Below are 17131 nucleotides of genomic sequence, written 5' to 3' on the forward strand. Positions count from 1 at the left end.
CTCGCCCCACCGCTCTCTCCTCCTTCGCCGTCTCCTCTGAGATGCACGCTTTCGTCCCCCGCCGCCACCCCAAATGGGAACGACGAGAAGCGCAGCGGGATCAACCGGGCCCACATGCGCACACGCGCAGCTCTGAGGTGCACCACTGTGACTCTGTTTGTGCGCAGCTTCGCTCTCTTGTATCCCCTTCGATCACTGCACCTCTGCCGTGCGTGCCACGCTTCTTCTTCCCTGTCTCCGCCTCGCCCTTTCCTCGACGCGCTTCCACTTCACGGCGGCCGTTACTCTCTCAGCCACCAGGCGGCGAGGGCTTGTCGCTCACATGCACAGACGTCTACTCATCGTGCCCAGTTGCTCACGTTTCCGTTGCGTACTCGCCACCACCACCCACATCACACGCGCGCGCCACCTTCACCCCAACCATCCGTCAACCACTTCAGGGCCTGCAACCCACTGGCGAGCAAGCAACGGCGCCGCGAAGGGGAGGAGGGTAAGGGCAACAGGGTCGAAGCGGCACGTGTCTGCAGCGTGTTCAGATTTCTCGTGGGGCACTCAGCTACTTCACCACGATCACGGCCTCACTTTCTCGCTCCCTCGAGCACTCCCTCTGTGTGTGCGTGCGTGTGTGACTGCACGCTAAGACGTCGATAGGGGTCAATGGGTAACCGCCATAGCATCAGCGCACGGTCGCGCGCGTATGTTGGAGACGGCAGCGCTGCCGTGGCAGCGGTGGATGGCATGCCGTCACCGCGACCGCCACCGCCGGCTCTGAATGCCTCGCTGATGCGGCCGAGATGGTCGAACAGGCGTCTTTCGGTGGAGCAGGCAGCGGACCTACGCAGTAAGCTGGCGCTCCTCTACAAGGCACTCGTGGACGCCTACCCGGTAGACGTGACCGAAGAAGATAAAAGGCGGGCGGTGGGAAATGCGGCTGATGAACAGGAAGCGAAAAGCGGAGCGTCCACCTCGGGCAACGTACCGCGTAGGGGCCCGTCGGCCGAAGAAGCGGCCGCGCTGCTGCTGAAGCCCTTCGAAGAGGTGCACCTCTCCGGTTACCAACTTGGCGATGCCGCGCTCACGTCGCAAAACCCTCCCGAGCTGCCATCGTTTCTCCTCGTCTTGTCACGGCACGCACGGCTCCGCGTGCTTGACTTGAGCTTCAATGGGCTGACGCCGCAGGTCGTGGGGCCCCTCCTACAAGCCATAAGCACTCTGCCGCTGCTGACGGTCCTGAAGCTCAGCGGCAATCAGCTCGGTTCGGCGCGCTGCGACGACGACAGCGACGTGGACAACAATCTGCACGAAAAGTGGGACTTGTCAGGAGTGAGTGTTGAGGGAGACCCTGGAGATGCTGTGACTGCGTCTACACGGCTCGGCTGCTGGCTCTCCACGAACCCGGCGCTGCTCGAGTTGGGGTTGTTTCACTGTAATCTGAACGACACCGACGTTCGGGCGCTGCTCTCCGGCCTTGTGTACCCCCGCAACACGACACTGCAAGCACTGAAGCTCTCCTACAACGCATGTACCTCGCGCAGTGCGCAGATGGCCCTGCAGCTGGTCACGGCCCTGGGGAACACAACACTGTCCCAGGTGGAGCTAGAGGGCATGGCACCGGTGACACAGGTACGGCTTGAGTACGCGTGCACGGCTGACGGCATCTTCCGCTCCGGTAGCACACTCATCCCAGCGCGCGCAGGTACGGCGGCAGCGATCGGTGGCGGCGATAACAACGGCAAAACGGGCACACCGGGTTCAAGCGCGGCAACTACCGACGTAGTTGACCTGGAGCACCTCCGGCAGCAGCAGCAGCTGCTACTGCAACAGCTGGCCCAGATTCATACGTATCTCACACCTGCCCAGGTGGCTCGCTACGAGGGGCGCTGCCGATACCTCGCCGAGGACTTGGACGGGTCGCGTGTTCTTGCTCCGTTGGTCATGCGTGAGCTGGCAGCGGTGCTGTCCACCCGTCCTCGTCCGCAGCGGCGCGTCGCCGAAGAGGACGGCGTGAGCGAGGCGCTGGATGTCGCCACCCCCACGGCAAGGGAGGTGATAGCTGCCTCCAGCGCTAGCACAGAAACGCACGCCCGCAGCGGCAGCGACCTTCTCATGCCTGTCGCGGAGGGCGACCTTGATGGCAGCGCCCCGCACAGCGGTCGTGCCGCACCGTCTCCCGTGACAGCCACCATCACCACGGACTCGGCAGCTGGTCCCTACCAGCCGTCCACCGATGCTGCCGAAGCAGAGTGTGACAGTCATGCTAACAGCTTTGCTCCACATCTGAGCGCAGCAGGCGCGTCACGCCCACGCACATCTCCCCCGATGCATCTGCGCCGTGGCAGGCTCATCTCCGCAGTGAGCACGGGCAGCGTATCCGGGTCCTCGCCGGGGCGACGCTATGTTAAGCAGCGCTGGCAACGTGCCCGCACACCGCAAGAGCTACGCGACGCTCGCTTCGAGACGCCCGATCGGCTGGCTTGTGTTATGGCCGACGCTGAGGCATTCCGCCTTCGCCTGCAGCCTGTGCCACTGGACACACGTGCGCCGCCGTGTGCCGAGGTCAGCCGACACCGCAGTGGCGCCCACAGTGCGTCGGCGGCGGGAGCGATGCCAACGTGGTACGCCGACGAAGACTTCGTGCTGCGTTCGAATGGACTGACGAGGGTGCTCGTCGCGCCGGTGCTCCGTGGTGGAGCAACGGTCTACAACAACGTGGTACTCGAGGATTTGCTGGACCGCTCCCTTCTGCCGTGCTGGTGCACGCCGCGTCAGACATCTCCCTTGACTGGCATCTTTGCTGGAACGCTGCACTATCACTGTGTGCACGAAGCAACGGCACAGCGACAGAAGCAGCAGCGCGGCACCTCCTCTGCTGCGCGATCAGTGACTGCGAGAGCGGTGAAGTCAGCCGCCTTAAACACCCCCAAGCCTCGGCTGCTATCGCTGCTGCAGCCTCAACCCCTGCAGCAGCCACAGCCGACGCCGCCCTCGGAACCGCCGTCCCACGCGGGTGAGAGGATTTACTGTGGATGCCAGGGCACTGGTCATCTCTGCGTCTCCGCGTGTGTGCTATCAGACGAGGCAGGCGGTGATCGGCGCCGCGACCGCATGCGGGCGACACTGTGCACGAGGGCTGCAAAGCCCATCGGCAAGTCTGCGGTTGGTGATGGACGTGCGCCGGCGGCCCGCAAGCACAACCACTCGCCTGCGCACGCCCTCGACTGGGCAGCCACCGACTGCAGAGACGCCGACAATCTTCACGGTGCCGCCACGACAACGTCACAGCCGATACTACGTCTGCGCACCGTGAAGGCCTCGCACACGGCATGCGGGGGGGTGTCCGCGAAGCTCAACTGCAACCCGGTGAGTCATTTCACGGCGCAGCACGTTAGCTGTGCATCGGGCATGACACTGGCTGAGCTTTGAGCTGGAGAGCGAGACACACACATTCAGACACACACAGATACACACACGCACTGCCACACAGAGGGGAAGCATGTGTGTGTGTGTGTGAATGTGCGTGAGTGAATGTGTGAGTGTGGGCCGAACTGTGCTGACTTCCCCGTATGTATCCTCCGATGTTTCTTTCTTGTCGCGCTCGCGCCGCCCCATCCCCAACTGCTCCATCGCACCACCTCACCCTCACAATTTTTGCGTTTCCAAACGCGAGCACCGGAAGAGAGGGGGAGAAGAGGAGGAGGGGGGGAAAGGGCGGGCGCGACGAACGCGCCGCTTTTCTCTTTCGGGCGTGTGAGTGAGTTGATGTGTGAATGTGGGCCGAACTGTGCTGAGGGAAGAGGGAGAGCACACAGACACACACACACACACATGCTCCCCCTCTGGTGGGCACACAGCTCCCGGGTGGCCTCCATCGGAGCCGCCTGCGACAGCGCACACCCTCTGCGCCCTCTCTCCGTATGCGGGGCAGAAAGTCAGCGTGACTCAAGGGTGCCTCAGCCGGCCCTCGCACTGTCCTCGGGTGGGAGCCTCCGCCTCCGCCTCGGCCCCTTCCCTCCCTCCCTCCCTCCCGAGAGGGACGCACCGCGTGGCGACTGGCATAATGAGCGCGCCTGTGAGGTGGTCTGCGAGGCGGGGGTGGGTGGGCAGAGTTTCACCGAAGGAGTGGCCGCGCTCAGATGACGGAGCGGGCGCGTTGCTGCAACGAAACGCCACCATGATGGCTTCGCGCCGCCTCGCAGTGCGTGGGCCGCGGGTGGTGGGGGGAAGGGGGAGGAGGCTGCATCGCTGAAGGGGTCCAAGTCGATTGTTGCTCGACTCGCGTTCGCTCTCTGCGACGGAGGAACTGAGCAATGGGCGAAGCGGGCAAAGCGCCTTCGCATGCCCACACGGCCTTCTCGCCGACCTCCCTCCGCCTCCCTCCCACGCGCGCACGGCCACGCTCGCATTCGTTGCTCTCTGCGTACGAGAGAGTCCCCCACCCCCACCCCCGCATCTTGATGCGTCGCCTCACTGCAAGCCATCTTGCCGCCTGCGTTGACGATGTATGCCATGGGGATGTGAGCGCCACCGTCGCTGCGCGTGGCAACCGTGTGGATGTGTGGTGTCCTCCCACTAGAGAGTGCCGCTGTTGGGGCATATGTCTGTGTCCGTCCCCTTCCGCCACCGCCTCCCCCTACCTTCCTGCCCTTCCTCCATCGAGCATTTTCTGTTACCAGTGCTCCCCTCTCTCCTCTCCTCTCCTCGCTTGCACACATCACCTAAGCGCACATGTATGCTATCTCGTCTCGGCGCCGCCCTCCCTCTCATCACCAACACTGTCCCCCCTTCCCCTCTCTCCTCTCTCAGCTCTGCATGTCCCACCCGCCCACCCGCCACGCCACCGCTCCCTCACAGGTGCGGTGAGCCCGTCGTCAGAGAATGGCGGGGGACCGCCGCGGTGTTGGGAAGAGTCGACGGAGGCGCCCATCGCTCATGGAAGCCGCCCCTCACTCCTCTGCCTCCCTGCCGCCGCGAGCGACGGCGACGAGCGCACGCACATATGCCCATGTGTCCTACCCACGTGAACATATCCGTCTCTCCCTCCCCATTCCATTCGCTTCTCACGCACGGGCGCCCCTCGGCTCTACTGTTTCACCCCTCTATCGCCCACACCAACATTCGGCCTCATCCACCATCGCTGCGCCGGCCTCTGCCGCCCCCACCGACAGAGAAGAGAAACCGCTCGCGCAGAGAGGGGACGCCGTGACGCTTCGCCAGAGCTGTCGCTGGTTGCTCGTCGAAGCAGGGACAGGTACGGCCGCTACCTCACCTCACGTCAGCGACGCCGCCAGCGCCTGCGAGAGCGAGATGCGCAAGGGCAGCATCAGTCGTAGCGGCGGCTGTCTGGCACGGCTGCGCAATCTCATGGCATGGAACCGCACGAACGCCGCAGCTGCCGCATTGTCGTCTCCCGTGTTGAGTGGGGCATCCTCAGCGCCTGCCAGCACCGGCGCGGCACTCGACGCCGTCGAAGCTGCGGTGCGTGACCGGTGGACGTGCCGGCAGTTCGACACAGCGAAGCCGATCGACCTTGGCACCCTCAAGCGCATCTTGGTGGCGACGACCCGCGCTCCCACCGGCTTCAACCTGCAGGGCTGGCACGCGGTCGTCGTCACAGATAGGAAGGCTCGTGAGCAGCTGTTCCAGGCGGCGCTCGGCCAGCCGCAGGTGCTCCAGGCACCGGTGACTGTAGTGTTTGTTGGAGACATGGAGCCGGAGCGAAACGCGCCACAGGCACTCGAAATGGGGCTCGAGACGGGCTACTACGGACCCCTTTACGGTGCTGCCTACCTCCGCAACGTCTACTATTTTATGCACGGCGGTTCCATGCAGTCGATGGCGGCGGCAAAGTCGATCGTGAGTTCGTGGTACAGCCGAGCCGCTGGCACGCCGCTCGTCTCCGTGCCGGTGAGCCGTGCCGGCTACGCGTGGAAGCAGACAATGATACCGGCGGCAGCGTTCGTGCAGCTCTGCACTGCCGCTGGCTGGGACACGTGCATGATGGAGGGCATCGACGAGGACGCTGTGAAGCGGGCGCTGGGCGTCCCGGTAGGACGGTACACGATACCAGTCATCGTAAGCGTTGGTTACGCAACCGCAGCAGAGGCCGAGAAGCGCCAGGTGCGCAGCTCTCGCTTCGCGACGTCGCACATTGTGCGGTGGAACACGTTTTAGCGTCAACTAGGCACGAGAAGCAGAGAAGAGTAAGGAAAGGGTGGCACAACGCGGAGATGATGTCTTCTCTTACGCACGCGCACAGTCACAGCCACACGCGCCTGCGCAGGCACGGCGGCACGCGCATCTCACCATCACTTAAATCGAAAATGCAAGGTGGAGGAGGGAAGACATCACCGGCCACAGCAGCGATGACGGGGAGGCCGCGCTGATGAGACGGGGCCTCCACATCCCACTTCGCCCCATGTCCGGCCGTGTCGGAGCCGAGGACGGGCGTCGGGGCGGCCGTACGAGACAAGAGGCTCGTCGGGCGTGGGAGGAAGGGGGGAGGAGGGAGGTGATGCGATGCGCTTCGCTCCTCAGTGCCGGGATGTGCACACACACACAGCTTACGCAGCGCACGCGCGCGTGGCCCTCTGTGCGGGTACGTTGGCGGTGTCGCCCTGCACTACTGGGTATACTGCTTGTCGAGGGCATCCTCAACTCATCCCTGCCATCCCCTCTCTCCCCGCCTTTATAGTATGCTCCTCATTCTCGACTGCTACGGTGGTGACAGCCGCGGCTGTGCTTGCGTCACCTCTTCTATGCCGCCCCACTCTTTTCTCGAGCACGCACACATCGCTTTAGCGAAGACCTGCAAGGGGGTGCTGCTATAGGTGTCTGTACGCGTGCGTGCCTACAACGGAGCGGCGCGAAGGTGGAAGGAAAGGGTCCCTTTAGCTGGGCAATCGCTCGCATCGCCTTCGCGTGCGCGTGCACGCTCTATCCCGCCATCCCCACCCCCACCCATCTCCTCTCTCCTCTGCCCTGTGCATGAGAGCGAGAGAGGGGCGGCGGCGGCAGGCGGGCCGTGGTCACTCGTCCCTCGCCGTTCGCCTCTGTGTGTGCGCGCCGTGCACCGCTGCGGTCTGCCCCGCCCCGCCCCTCCTTCACCCCGGGGCTGCGCAGCACGGCGTGTGGCCTCCTCGTCGGCCACTTAAGGAGTGCCGCGCTCCCTCCTCCTCCTCTGGCCCTCTCTATCTCGTGCGTTGACGACCCTCGCCTTCACCGCCCCTCTCCCTGTCCACCTCCATGTGCGTGCGCGGTGCTCCTCGTTGATGGGGACAGAGACACCGGCGCCTTCGTACACGCCTGCCACGTCTCGCGCGTCCACAGCGGCTTAGTCCTTGCCTCCTCACTCGATCAGTCGTCACAATGGAGGATGACGCCGAGGGCAGCACTGCCTCGATCCAGTTCTCCATCGCCTCATCGAATCTCAGTGGTCGCGGTGGTGGTAGCGGCACCATGTCAGCGTCGAACAACAGCAATGGGAGCGGACGGGCCGGCGGCGGTGATGTGCCCCGCCCGATGCCCACACGAGGGCCAAAGCCGATGTGGGCGCTGCTTTCCGCCTCGCAGCAGCCACCGCTTCAGGCGATTCACCTCCGCGAGGTGCCCAACAAGACTCCCTCGCACCGCTCTCCCTCGTCGGAGGAGGTGAAGACGGCCTTCATGCAGGCTGTGCGACGGCTCGACTTAGAGGGCCAGCAGCTCTGTCGAAGTGGAAGCCCAGACAGTTACAGCCACGACGATGGCAGCGATTCTAGCTGCGGCAGAGCCAGCCTCAGGCGACGGCGTGAGAAGGCTGTCGCCGGCGGTGTCGCTCACGACGGCACGCGAACGCCTCCATCTCGGCAGCTGCGCCTACCACAAACGAAGCGAACACCGCAGCAGCCGCGTCTCAGCGCAGCCGAGCCGACGGCGAGCACCACAAGCAGCGGTATACACTTTACGCTGGCGAGAAGCTGCGACACTGACGAGGAGAACAAAATGGCGGCGGCGGCAGCTGATGCTGCGCCGCCATCGCGAACAAAAGCGGCTCAGCAAGTAGTGCTTCCACCACCACCACCACCGCCACCGCCGCTGCTGGCTGTCGGCCCTTTCAAGGCGCCGCCAGCTGGGACAGCACTGCCTGTCGTGCGCCCATCAGAGAAGTTAGCCCCAAAGAAGCTGCTCGTTAAGGTGGTGACGGGGGTGGCTAGTGTCAGTGGAGGGCCTCGTCAACTCGTTGCGCGTCAAACACCGCCGCCGCCAGCGACACCAGGCACGACGAGTACGTTGAGCACAGCTGCCGTCGGCGGCGCAACGCCATGCACGGTGTCGCCAACGAACCCCGAGTGCTTTACGCTCCCCTTCGTGGACCTCCCGCACCAGAGGCTGCTGTCCGCCACCGTGCAGAGCGAAGAGGACCCGGCGTACTGCACTGTGAGCGAAATGACGGTGGCGAACGCAATGTCGGTGCGCGGTAACGCCTCGCTCCGAGTGTCGAACCTTAGCAATGATGTCCTGAAGTCCGGCGGTGCAGTGGGAGGCGGCCCGCATTCCTCCTCCGCCCGCCCCTCCGTGCCGCCAACAGCTGCAGGTCGCCGAGGGCAGTCCCTTAGCCTCTCGGTGGATGCGTGCAACGCGCCGGCGGCGCTGAGCACGCCTCGCGAAGTCGTGGCATCGGCAGCAGCACCGTCTTACAAAGCGCTGGATCTGCGTACCCAACCCCTGTCTACTGTGGCGCAGTGGACTCCACTGAATGGGATGGTCGATGATACTGCGAGCGGAGCGGTCAGGCGCTGCTCTCCGCCGCCACCACCACCGCCGCTGCTCCAGCGCCACGCTGGCCATGAAAGGGGAGTCGGGGAAGAGCGCACGCTGATGCCAGGCAGCCCTCTCCTGCCGCGAGGGGCGCAGGCTGGAGGCGAAAGCGCCCCTCAAGAGCACAGTAGACCGTCCTCCATCCTGAAGTCGCTCCGCACCAAGACGATCTGCGGCGACTGCACCGCCTCCGTGGCAGCCAAGTCGGGCGCCGCCACCGATGGCGCTGCCGGAAGCCTTGAGAGCAGGACGAGCCTTCGTAGCTCCGGCTCCCGCCGCTCCACTCTCAGCAGCCTCGCCTCTGGCCTGTCGCGCATCTCCTCCATCCTCAAGCGGCGGTTCAGCCGGCCCGCGCAAGGCAGTGCGGCACATGAGACGCCGCAGCCATTCCGGCCCTCACCCTCCTCGGTGCAGCAGCAGGAGCAGCACTTGACTCCCCAGCAGGAAGAGATCACCTCCACGGCTGCTGCCGTCGCCGCGGCGGCGCAGAGGCTGACGTCAGGATATGCCAGGGAGGCCGCTGACATCAGTGTCAGCCCCTCCTCGGCTGGCGTGCTGCCCAGTCCACAGCAGCAGCAGCAGCAGCCAGCCGCTGCCCCAGTGGCGGTGCCGGAGACTGCGGCCACGTCACAGCCTGTGTCGGCTCCACGCATGGCAGCGACTTCGGCGAGCGACGCCTCCGCCGAGCTTCTTGCGTACAAAGGCAAAGATGGTACGTCTCACCGGGGCACAGAAGCGGCAGCGCTATCGATAGCGCAGGCCGCTGCCGCAACGCCTGCAGCACCTGTGGGGAGCGCGAGTAGCGGTGCTGGGGGGGAGACGTGCCGTCGCAAGAAGGACGACGCGGAATGCCTTGACCGCCGCCGGCGGCGTCAACAGCACTGTCGCCGGTGCGCGGGCATTCGCGAAGCGGCCCCATCGTCGTCATCGGAAGGAGGTGTCGGCGATCGGCGCCGCAGCTGCAGCTGTGACAGCAGCACCGATGGCACCAACGCCTCGTCCTCGGCATCCGCGCCGCGTGCCAAAAGGGCTCATCGCCGGTGCAAAGAGGGGGAGCGATGGTGCAGACGGCAGGGGCGCGAGCAGGGGAAGGAAGTCGCTGGCGACGTTCCGAAGAGGCGCCAGGCGGGCTCGCCTTCAGAGGTACCGCCGCTGGAGTCACAGTTCTCTGACGGAGCTGCAAGCAGCGACGGCCAACGAAATCACAACAGCAGCCGTCGCGGTCGTGACGACAATCGTCGCGACCTTGTTGCCGGTGGCACGACTGTGCCCGCCACGAAAGCGCGGCAGGGGCTCTATTCACATGCGCTGTGTGGCGACGGTGACTCGTCGCGCTCCCTTCACCGCTCCTACGAGGGCGCTCGGCGCGACGCGCTCCTCCACGACAGCCCGGGTCGTGGCGATTCTGGCGACGTGGTGCCGCAGCCGCCGACACCCTCCGCCGCCGTTCTCGCAGCGCGACGTCGCGAGATGCACTCGAGGTCGCGCTTCCTGTCGTCAGTGAACCACTTCGCGATATCGTGGCGTGCTCGCCAAGAGGAACGGCATCGGCAGGAACAGCTGCTGCGTCGTGACGGTCAAACGCGACTTGCCCAGCTGCGACTTCGCGATGCAGAGCGAAAGAGCCGGTCGGAGGAGGCGGCGGTTGCGGCAGCTGTATCAGCGGCGGCGTCCCGCACGGCATCTCTGTTGCGATCGCCTGCCAGGGCCCAGCGGTCCGCGGCAGAGGCTCATCAGACCAGCACCACCGCGCACTCGCCGCGGCAAGTCACTCCCTCTCGGCTCGAGCAGTATGAAGCAGCCTTAGCGCGCGACCTCATCGTTCTGAACAGCATCTTGGAGAAGCGCCGACGGCGCGAGCTGTGGGCGGAGGCAAGTCCAGAGGCGGCGGCGGCGGCAGCGACGGCAGAGGCAGAAGCAACGCCGCCACCCCGCCCATCGCGCGCTACTCGGCGCTGTGCGAGGAGCAGCCCTCGTCTTACTGCAGGGCCGCCTCCATCACGCGTGGGGGACCCCGCCGCTGCTGTTGCCTCGGCCGAGACCCGTATGAAAGAGTCATACGGTAACAGCGCCCACGTCACGCCCCGCTACAGCGGCAGGAGCAGCTCATCGCCTGCGCCGCGCGAGGCGGCGGCCCCCGCAAAGTCGACGGCTGCGCCTTCTTCAGGTGCCCGCACAGCGGCGGAGGTGCGCGAACCGTTGCAGCAGCCGCCTACTGCTGCGAGCACCCTCCACCTCGCCTCCAACGCGACCGGCACGGTGGCGCAGGCGCAGAGGCCGAGTACGGCAGATATCAAAATGGACGACGCCGACGCAAGCCCGCACCGCTCCGACTCAGTGCGGCGGTCGGGCGATGCGGCACACTTCGCCATTAGCGCACTGCAGCGCAGATACGAGCAGCTGCTCCAAGATGCCGCAGCACAGACGGCATCGCAGCCCCCCGCATCTACCGAGAGCAACAGCGGTGGCACTTCCAGGTACGAGATGTTCATAAAGGCGCGCTCAAGGCGCAACCGCAGCGGGCATGGGCATCTTTGCCCGCGTCAGCATTTCAGCCAAGAACACAACGAGGAAAGACCGCATTTCCGCGCCGCGCTCGCGCCCTCTGAGCGGTGGAGGAGGTTCGTGCCCACGCCGACTGGCGTCACCGACCTTATGGAGGCGGGACTGGCGCGTTGTGCCGCAGCGTTGCGAGCCGAGTACTACGAGTCATGCCAAAGTCAACGGCCCCAGCAGCAACAGGAGCCCTCAAAGGCGATTGATTGGGGCTTTCTCCCTCCTGCAGCACATGAGGCCGGTGCCAACACCGTCTCGATAGCGCACGTGACGGCCTCGTATGCGCAGGCGCTGCGGCCGTCTTGCGCTGGCTGCCGTCCGCAACAACTGGACGAGTACATCACGTTGGCGCTGCTGTCGATGATGCACTGGGATGCAGACGAACGCGGTGGCACTGCTGCCGCTGTCGCAACTGGGGAGATGACCAGCGCGGGTGAAAGCCAACCGAAGTCGGTCGCAGCGTCAACGCTTGTGCAGCGGCGCCCTCGCGCGGACCTCTACGCCGCTCCCCAGTGCGCCGGGCATCACAGTGTGTTGCGGGGTAAAGGAAGGCGGAGGCCCGCCTGCGCGGACGGCAGCATCGCGCCTAGCTCACCCGCCGCCCCGCACTCGCTCTCCTCCGGCGCTTTTCTGTCGTCGGCGCTGTCCGACTCGGCGCAGCCACTGCGCCCCTTCACGCCCACGCCCACGGCCATCTACAACGCCTTGCGAGCACGGCTGATGCGTCGGGAGAGTCGCGCGCGACGAGAGTGCGCGTCGACGGAGCGGGAAGCGAGGTACGCGCTTCAGCGGCTTTACATTCTGGAGACCATACTAGTGCTGCGTGTCGCGTGCGAGGCGGTGGAAAGGCACGAGCGCGAGGCGTCAGCGCAGTGGCATGAGCCACCGTTGCCGCAGCAGAGCACCATAGCAGAAAATCGCCCGTATCACCTCAGCGATGTTGCTGCTGTCTCGTACAGCAGCCTCGTGCGCAGCCATCATGAGCCAGTGACACCGGCGTTGTCAACAAGTCGAGGTATTCAAGTCACTGCGACGGCACCCGACCACGGCGGAGGCAGTGAGAAGAGCGACAGTGCAGTCCTATCTGATAGATGGGTGGGGTTGCCCGCGATCTCTGCGGCCAGCAGCCTCGCATGCGAGGAAGGGAGAGGGATGCCAAGCCCGGCCTCCCTCAGCGCGGCGAACAGCAAGAAAAGCTGGAGGAGCAGCAGCGGAGTTGTGCGCAGTGGACCGCCGTCACCGATAGCCGAAGACAGTCCACCAGGGCAGAGAATCCTAAGCTGCAGCCGCAGCCCTTCTCCGGCGGTCGCGATGGACGCGGACCTCAGCGACGGTCCACGCGGGGGTAGTATGACGGCCGTTGGAAGCCTGCTGTGCCTCGCTTCGGCCGAGGCGACGCCGTTGTCGTCGGCGCAGCGGGGCGGTCGGTGCAGTCGCAGCCTGCTATCTACCACGCGAAGCGGCAGTGACGCGAACGTCGAGGAAGGCAGTGGCACTGTCGGAGCGCTTACCAAAGTGACCGCCCCCGTGCCACGTGAGCAGTCCGCTGCCGGGGTCGCCACAATGGCGCAGCGAGTAGCGGCGTCGTCCTCGTCCTCGAAAAGCTCTCTCCGGGCAGCGACCTCGCCGGCGGCGGCGGCGCTGGCCTCTGTAGCAGAGGAAGATGCGACGCAATCACTCTCGGCCGCCGTGCCGGAAGGGACCACTGCGACGGCAGACGCGGTCGGCGAAGAGGAGAAAGATGCAGGCGGTAGTGTCAATGCGGGTGACGCAGCCGCTGCGCCCTCCTTGCCCATGTCGCCCGTTGGGGTGATGACTGAAGAAGCGGAAGAGGACAACGACAGCAGCACTGCGCCAACGCAAGAGGCGATCAGAGGTGGGGATGACGGCGTCCGTCGTGACCCTGAAGCTGGGGCGCAGCGTGCGACGGTGGCACAAGGTGAGGACAACGGCGCGGCGAGCCAAGGCGCGGATGTGGCTGCTGCGCGGGTGCCGATGTGCAACGCGGCGGTGCTCGGCACGCACAAGATCTCGCCGCTGCCGTCTCTGCCAGTGGTATCAGTTCGGCCACCACCTCCGTCTGTTGTTGCCATGGACGCTGATGGCGAAGCAGAGCAGGGTGCGAGCCACAGCGGCGATGCCGATCCCGCAGAGAGCCGCAGCAGCAGCAGCAGCTCTTCATGGAAGCTGTCCTCTCTCCTAAACGGTGACAGCCACGGCGGAGGTGGGCCGCAGCCCTCCGACTCTGGCGCTGGCGGCGCAGATGACGCGCACGTTGCCGTGGCGTCAGGCAGCCCAACCGCTGCTGTCCCTGACACAGCGGCTCAGCCGTCCGCAGACAAGTCTACTTACCTATTGAGCCCGGTATTGGACGCCCTCGCCAAGGCGCCCAGTGCGCCGACGCAAGCAGCGGAGGCGCGGCCCTTGTCCATCGACCGAGGCGAGCACATCGCTGACAGTAGCCCTCGCAGTGACGCTAAATGGGTTGCCAGCAGTCCCCCCGGCACGGAGTCAGACGCACCCAACAGTGGTGTTGCTGGAAGCCCGTCCTCTGCGGCGAAGCACACCGACTCAACGCCTCGCAGCTCCCCTCCGCCGGCCCCGCCATCGTCGCTCGCTTACTCGTCGGCGGCGTCTTGGCAACCCCTCGAGGCTCAGGTCGCCGAGGAGGTGGGAGCTGGAGCGGGTACGGCCGCAGAAAGCGGCCGTGCCGTCAATGCGGCGCACAGCTCAGGCGACGCGGGTGCGACGAGCCTGGAAGCTATGGCGTATGGCGCCCTCCAGCGCCCACTCACGCCCGCCGATGCGGCAGTCTGTACTGCTAACACGCCGGCTACCGCATCAACGCCGAAATCAGAGACTGAGGGCCCGGTGGGCGCCGAAGACGGCTCGGGGCAGACGCCGATCGACTCACCAACGCATCAAAGAGAGCGGCAGCGAATGCGCACTGCCGCATCACACTCGCGCCGTCGGGTGCGCTTCTCCTTTCCAGTGGGAGGGGTGAGTGGAGACGATGGGATGGTCGATGCATCGAAGCGGAAGCGCGAGGAGGGGCAAGATTCGCTACGCTCCGCTTCGGGGCTGCGGTCGATGCTGCCTAGGGATCTGGAAGACGCAAGCTCGGCAGCGGCGGATGGTGATGAAAGGGTGGTGAGCCGCACCGATCTCGTCGCGGCGGACCTCTTAGAGAGGCTCACTGCACTAGATGCGCTACTCCTCCACAGCTTCCCCAACTACTTTACCACCGGCACGGAGGAGGACGGCCTTCCCGGCGTGGTCATGCGCCGCCACGGGCACCCAACGCTCGTCTCGCCCCGGTCGCCGCAGCCATCTGCACCGGAGCCAGCGCTGCAGCCTTCGAAACGCACGGCTCCGGCAGCGGAGGGGCGCGGGGCGGCGCCGTCGTCTGCAGCAGCAGCAGCCGCCTCGTCGCCAAGAGGTGCGTACACAGCCCCCCTTCATGGCCACCTCACGCCGCCGCGCCTGCCGCCAGAGAGCCTCGCCTCGAAGCTGCGCCGCAAGTACGGTCTTTCCCAGCCGCAGCGGCAGTGCCGCGCATCCGAAAAGATGATGGCGAGTGGAACGCCATCGGCATGGGCGTCTCTGGCCGACACACCCGGCGTAAGGACTTCCGTGCCCATCGGCACAGATGTCATGGGCAGGGCCAGCGTCAACGCGTCGCCCTGCACTCGCCAGCCTTTACGTGATGAGCTGTATGAGCAGCGGACGTCCACGTCACTGGGAGAACGCTTTCGCGTATTCACGCGTGAAGAGGCGGACGCGAGTGCGCCGGCACTGTCTGTGAAGCCACTGGACACAGTCCATGAGCAACCAGCGTCGGCACGTTCACCCTGCGGAATGCAGGGTGCACCTTTCCGCGACAGCGAGTGAAGCTGCGGTAACCTCAGCAGCCCCGGCCGCCTCTGCGTCGCGCTCATGGGCACTATCAGCGCCCGCTACGGAACGCCCATACCCGCGAGAAGGCATCGGTGCCCGCTCGACCTGAGGTGCGGCGGTCCGCATGGCTCTAACGAAGTCGTGAGCGCTTCAAGGCATCCACAAGCTTCTGTACTTGTCCGCGCAGGCCGGTGCAGTTTAACCTTTGCACCCAGCCGAGGTTTGGCGGCAGTGGTCGTCAGGCGTGTTCGTGTGTGTGTGTGTATGTGTATGTGTGAAGAGAGGGAAGGAATGGCGTTGCTGCTGCGCCGCTGCCGAGGCGGTACTAACGGCGCACACTCTCGTGTCGCGCGCCAGCCCTTGTTGACGATGTCAGCAAGCCTACACCTTCGAAATGTGCGGGGTTAGGCGTACCTCTTCTGCCGCTTTCCGACGTAGCAGCCCGGGCCGCCGGCAGCTCCGTACCTTTCACGGCACAGGGCGCGTTTCCGTGGCTGTCGCCCTCTTCAGCGTGTCGAGGCGTGCGTGATACAGTGTACGCAGCTGCCGAGACCGCCACTTCCCCACCCCCACCCCTCCTTCTCTTCGCAGATGCCCAGGACAGAAGGCGCCATCGCGACGCGTGGCGCCCCTCCCCCTCCTCGCTAGATGATCCGCTTAGCAAACTTCAGTCGTGCGAAAGGCCTCGTTGCACTGCGCCAATCAACGCTGAGGCGCCGCGGCAGAGGTAGCTGCGCGCTTGATCGAGGTCTGATGGGGAGAGGGATAGGAGAGTGCACGGGACGGCCGCCTTGGCCATCACCATCCCTGGGGACGTGGCGACGACGACCATCGCGTCTCCGAGCGTCAAGCCTCCATGCCGCAAGGCTGCGCCTTCTCCGCGCGCGCGTTAGCTCGTGTGGCAGTGACGTCCACCACACCACCACCACCCTCCCCTCTCCCTGAGCACAGCTTTGGCATCAGCCACCTCAGTCCACTGTCCTGCCCCCCCTCCCCTCCGCCGAATCCGCAGCAACGCGCACGTGCGACGGCAGCCCCGACTTGCCGCATTTGGGCCTGTTGGAGGCTGCAGAGCTGTTTGCGGGTCGTGTCCGAGCACAGTCTCCGAATACCGCCGCGACAACCGTCTGCCGCCCACCCCCACCCGCCTGTCTCTCTCTCGCCATACAGGTCCCCATCTCGGTGATAGCGAAGGCCGGCACGTACCGTATGCCTTATCAGGCAGGTGCCGCAGGGGGGCTGTCACCGCCGGTTTGTACGCTCTCGGCAGCGGCGGCGGCGGTGACGTGCCCCAGCCTCCTCCACCCCCCTCCTGTCTTCAGCCCCTTGCTCTTGGCGTATTCGGTAGCGCCGTTCGTGGCGAGGCTGCAGCCGACGCATGCCGCCGGTGGCTCGATGGGGAGACCGTTTCCTTCGCAGCTGTGTGGCAAGCAGATGAGAAGACAGTGGGTGAGGAACCGCGCCGCGTGTCCATGGGCAGGCGGATATGGTGCGCGAGTGCCGCTGTCGCGCACACGTATGAGCTGTCCTGTATGTGTATTCGGTGGCGTCCCTGGCGTATTGCACTCGCTCAGGCGGCAGCACGGAGGGGGGAGGGGGGCGTCAGCGTCACGTAGTACCACCGGCAAACCTCGCCTTCCCATGCCCCCCCTGCTCGTCTTGCGCTCCTCTCCTCTGTGTATTGCGCTCTCGTGCGTGCCGTCCGTCTTGTCGATGGCCGCAAGGCTCGTGGGAGAGGGCGAGAGAAGAAAAAAAAGAACGGAAGGAGTCCGGAGAGCGGTTGTGCCGGCCCCCCACCCCACACATCCTGTGCTTGTCCTTTTCGTCCCTGCCTCCTCGCGTGATCACGCAGATGCCTGGGTGTCCCGTCTTTGGTGCACTG

The 17131-nt window shown here is 65.5% G+C and overlaps 3 protein-coding genes across 3 annotated transcripts; all 3 read left to right on the top strand.

The window, feature by feature from the left end:
• Positions 1–657: 657 nt before the first annotated feature.
• Positions 658–3423, top strand: LSCM1_07742 (uncharacterized protein; the record flags this gene model as incomplete). The annotated part of the gene is made up of 1 exon (XM_067325101.1): positions 658–3423. The coding sequence occupies one exon, from the start codon at positions 658–660 to the stop codon at positions 3421–3423; it is 2766 nt and encodes a 921-aa protein (XP_067181306.1).
• A 1506-nt stretch (positions 3424–4929) lies between these two features.
• On the top strand, positions 4930–6171 carry LSCM1_07743 (uncharacterized protein; the record flags this gene model as incomplete). The annotated part of the gene is made up of 1 exon (XM_067325102.1): positions 4930–6171. One exon carries the CDS (start codon positions 4930–4932, stop codon positions 6169–6171), a length of 1242 nt encoding a protein of 413 aa, XP_067181307.1.
• A 1194-nt stretch (positions 6172–7365) lies between these two features.
• Positions 7366–15243, top strand: LSCM1_07744 (uncharacterized protein; the record flags this gene model as incomplete). Its single annotated transcript, XM_067325103.1, has 1 exon — positions 7366–15243. One exon carries the CDS (start codon positions 7366–7368, stop codon positions 15241–15243), a length of 7878 nt encoding a protein of 2625 aa, XP_067181308.1.
• Positions 15244–17131: the final 1888 nt, after the last annotated feature.

The sequence above is a fragment of the Leishmania martiniquensis genome, chromosome 5 (assembly GCF_017916325.1).
Source record: "Leishmania martiniquensis isolate LSCM1 chromosome 5, whole genome shotgun sequence".
NCBI classification, from domain to species: Eukaryota; Euglenozoa; class Kinetoplastea; order Trypanosomatida; family Trypanosomatidae; genus Leishmania; species Leishmania martiniquensis.